General features: G+C 58.9%; 2 protein-coding genes across 2 annotated transcripts; both read right to left on the bottom strand.

Moving 5' to 3' along the window:
* Nucleotides 1-620: 620 nt before the first annotated feature.
* CHC_T00000263001 (hypothetical protein) lies at nucleotides 621-962 on the bottom strand. The gene has a single exon (XM_005719292.1). The coding sequence runs from the start codon at nucleotides 960-962 to the stop codon at nucleotides 621-623; it is 342 nt and encodes a 113-aa protein (XP_005719349.1).
* Nucleotides 963-1,847: 885 nt separating this feature from the next.
* On the bottom strand, nucleotides 1,848-2,363 carry CHC_T00000264001 (hypothetical protein). Its single transcript, XM_005719293.1, has one exon. It carries the CDS (start codon nucleotides 2,361-2,363, stop codon nucleotides 1,848-1,850), a length of 516 nt encoding a protein of 171 aa, XP_005719350.1.
* Between the last annotated feature and the right edge of the window lie 2,049 nt (nucleotides 2,364-4,412).

Here is a 4,412-nt window from a genome sequence, read left to right on the forward strand (position 1 = left end):
TGACCTTTCCCCCCCCCGGACGCGAGCACAGCGTACGGCGTGGCGCCCACAACGACACGAAGGCCGGTGCTCGTCAATAACCAGCGCGCACGGCGATGACGCCCAAGCTGGGGAAGGCGATCTAAGACGAGCTCAAGGCGGTGTCGATCAACCCCCGCTACCGCCGGACCAAGACTAGCCACGTTGGTCGCGAAAGCCCCTCGTAACGAGGCGGGGATGCTTCGAAAAGGTCTCGATCGCGAGGGAAGAGGAAAAATTGCGGGTGCACCGCCGGACCGCGCACGACGCAGTCAAGGGCCAGCACTGCGGAGAAGAGGGCCTCTTTGTCGTCTGCGAATGGGGACGACGCCCAAGGGCGCGGCATCGAGGTCAGAGGTCGCCGTGATCGATCGCGACAGCGCGACAGTGCGCAAGGCAATACGAGGACGAGGATTTGGCGCTATCGAACGCATCGGCGGCAACAGAAGGTCCGCCATACTGACCCTCGACAGGGATGCGGTTAACACGCCGCTGCTGGCATCAGAGATCGAAGGCGCGGTCAGGGCCAACCGGTTCGACGAACCGGGTATCCGTCCGATGACCAACCTTGCGTACACGTGTGACGCGCTGTGCTGGGCCTCCTACTCGGAAACGTGTTGGCTCGGTGGATGAAGGAAAAGTGGCGGGGTGTGGCGGAGAGAAGTGATGAGTCGGTAAAATCTGCAAAGGAAGTGGCGACGGATGCATGGCACCCTAGGTCTTAATTTCCCGTCACAGGACACTACCACTGCGAAGGAGCCGAGAAAAAAGGACGGGTAATCCCGCCCGGAGTTGGGGTCCCCTACCCACAACGGTCTGTCAAGGGCAATGCCCCGAGACCAAGTTGGACGTAGTCGAGTCGCGCCCACGAGTGGGTGTACGCTTCGTGGGCTATGGTAACAGTAACCCCTCGGGGAAGTCAGTGGACAAGAACCGGATGGCATGAGCTAGGAAATCCTCTTATACCGCCCACATCGGTAGAGAGTCATGAGCATCGCTTCCGATCGAGTCGCTCGGTTGCTACTACCTTTTTTCGGGGTCCTCGTGACCAATCGGCGAAGCCACCTTTGCTTTCGATCCGTACACCATCGCCCGCGACGCTGCTCTACGAGTCGAGGAGGACAATCGTCGCTACAGCCTGCCCCAATTTTTGAAGTGAAGGGAAGGGCGACCGACCTCAAAGGTAGTGGCGATGTCGAGCTTTCGAGGGCTGCGAAACGTCGACGGAACTGAAGACGAGAAAAGGCACAACCGAACGTGCTTTCTGCCGTTGACTTGACGATAAAGTCTGCCAAGAGCCAGGCCCTCTTAGAAGGCAAGGGGGCGGCCTGAGCATGACCGGCTGCCTCATGAACCCCGGATAAGGGGGTTACCAAAACCGCGTCCTGATTTAGCGGCGGTCAGTACGATTGCGGTACTGCACCTGATGAAGCCGTTATCAAGCTCTCTGGGAGGGAAATCTGGCAACATCGCGCGCCGGTTCGTGTGTTTAAGTCCGAGGAGATGGCGCCGGATGCCGTTCGTACGGGACAGAGACTGGAAAAGGATGGGGGGTGGTCCGTCAGAAAGGACCAAAAGGGGGTCCTGGGATGCGGCGCGGGCGCACGCGCCGGAGAAAATCTAGAATGACGGGGGTGGTTCCCGTTGCGCGTGCGACGTCGTAACAAACCTGCCTCGGCAGTCGAGGAAAACAGGTGACACCGCTCCCCACGACCACAAGTCCGTCGCTTCGACACAGTGTCGGATGAAAGGACACCGTACGGCCATCCTGGGAATGGGGCGACTCGAGCGTCGCGTATCAGAGAAGAGAGGCCTCGCAATGAACCAAGTCAGGCCCAGGGAGCAACACGCTCGCACAGCGCGCGCTCGAATGCGCACCCCCTCGCGAACGTTTCGCGTCGGTCGCAGGCTCCGTCGATCGGTGGTCGGGGGAAGAACGGCACCCTGCGAGTTCGTTGCGCTGCTCGATTTGCGACAAACGGGCCGCGGGATTGTGTCGCTGTACGCCCCCAGGCAATGTTGAGCTGCTGTGGCGTACTGTTTTCGGTTAATTTCGCGCAGAGGCGGACAGCGCACCAATCACAGCTCGTGTTGTGATTTTTGCCAAAACATCGCCGAGGAAATTTTTGGTGGGCAATTTTTGACGATTTATTTTGTGATTTGATCAGGGGCACAGCGCGGTGTACTGTACGGTGCGTCAGCAGCACACGCCACAAGCGGTGCCTCGGCCGCGCGAGACAAGGGTGCCGGTTGGTGCTCCTTGGGCTGGAGGTGCCCAATCCTATCGATGGTGTATGGGTAGAGGACAGGCCTGCGCAGCGGAATGGAGCGAGTTTTGGCTGCATGATGTCCGCTTCGCTGGGAAGGGGACACGTGAGGTGAGGATGAGATGGACCGTGCGCGACGCGCTCGGTCCGACGAAATTCGGATGACGCAAACAGGCAGGCGCGACGGATGTTCCGCTGGCTCAAGGAACCTTCCGCGTCCGGCAGAAAGACGACCGGCGCCGACCCTCCACCGACGGAGGTGCCTCACCATTCTAGACGAACAGAATGCGCCGAATGAAGGGGCGTCGGAGGTAGCCCAACGTGGGAAGGGATCGACCCTTAATCAATGCGCCGTCTCGAGTGGGGATGTCACTCTCGCGTGCCGTCCAAGAAGAGGTACTCCCGGCACATCGCCACTGCCCCGCACTGCGCGCATCGGACCGCCTCTCCCAAAATCGTCTGCGACGACCACCTACGTGGAGGAGGCTGCGACCCAGGGGGTGACGGACTCAAGCGAACTACATCACCCCCGCGCGTGCCCGTATCGTACTACTGGCTTCGAAATCAAGCGCTTTCGCTCGGATAGAGGGAAATGTCGGAGAGGAAAATATGACGAGGCAGTCTGCCGAAATCGGGCGATCGACTGAGGTGATAGTGCGAGGCCCTCGTGGGCGATATGCCGGTCGCCGTCGCAGGTAGAAAAACAGGGGTGAAAGGGCAGATCGTCCGCGCCGGGCATAAGCAAAGGGCGCACCACTGGCGCACGGGCCGGAAGCCGGCAAACGGAAGGGGGAGTTCGGACGATAAGGGAGAGGTCGGACGCTCGCAACGGGGCACGGGGCGGGACACCGAGAAGACCGCCCGGAGAGCGGAGTCGTGGAGAGGAGCAAAGGGGACCATATAGAGTACGCGGTTAGACATAGCTCGCGCTCTACAAGCACCCGTGGACGCGGACGTCCCCGCTTAAGGGGGGGGCCGTGTAGTATAACCCCCCCTGGGGCTTTATTTTAGATTAGATCAACTCAGAATCGGATCGGTTACTGTAGGGCTCGATGCTCTACAGTACCACTACGTGTACCCCCGAGTACAGGGGGCGCACGTGTACACGTGTACGCGCGGGACCGAAGAGCGCGCACACACACGTGTACTGTCAGCCCCGATGGCTGACAGCATTACAGTGTCGACCGACCGCTACAGTACGTCGCTACAGTACATCGGTACTGTACTATTATGACAGGTTATTATGTACATTAAATATGGAGCGGACCGGCGGCGGTGGAGGAGGAAAAGGACGGACTTGTCACCCACCGACCGTCAAGGTCCGACTTCCCGCTTATTCTAAGGTAACGCTCGCTAATTACCTTAGAAGCGGCACCGAGCGCGGGTTGAGGACGCGCGCGGTACGCCCACGAGCCGGCTCCGCCTCCGCCCGTCGGTACTGGATCGTTACCCAGTACCGCGCCGGGGCGTCGAGGCGTCGAACCGCTCGCGCGTACCGGCGTCCTCCCCGTTCCCGCTCTACCACGCTACCCGGGCCCGCTGCCCGGTGCCGTTAGCTGGTGTCCCGCTTCACCCCCGTCTTCCTGATCGACAAGGGTCTCGGTCGAACTGTGCATACACCCCTATAGCTGGGGGTGTTTATGCTACAAAATCGTAATGTCGCAAACTGGTCAACCTAGTGACGAACTATCCGAACCTGCTGATCGCCCGACGTTCATGAAAAATATATCGGATGCGGCATTATCATCGTTGACCAGTACTCAAAAGGGCTTTATTGTTGCCTTGAGATCTTTGGATCCGAGCCTGATAGGGAGTTTGCTACGAGAGGCCATTGCCGAACTCTTTCCTCCTGCACACTTATTCTCGAAAGAAATATGTGACATGCCCACAGTTTGGGTCGATTTGAGAAATTTCCTAAACGCGCGTGGTGCAGCTTTAACACAACACTCTTCCAGAAGAGTAATCATGACTCTAGCACATGGCATTTATGATGATGCTGAGAATAGAGCTGCAGCAGTTGAAATGGCTCAGCTCATAATAGCATCGGGGCGACGAGTGCGACCTGGTTTACGGAATGATGATCCACCTCCACATAGTTCAGGACCGGTAACTGAAGATAGTGGTGGT

This window comes from Chondrus crispus, genomic scaffold, assembly GCF_000350225.1.
Source record: "Chondrus crispus Stackhouse genomic scaffold, scaffold_479, whole genome shotgun sequence".
NCBI lineage: Eukaryota > Rhodophyta > Florideophyceae > Gigartinales > Gigartinaceae > Chondrus > Chondrus crispus.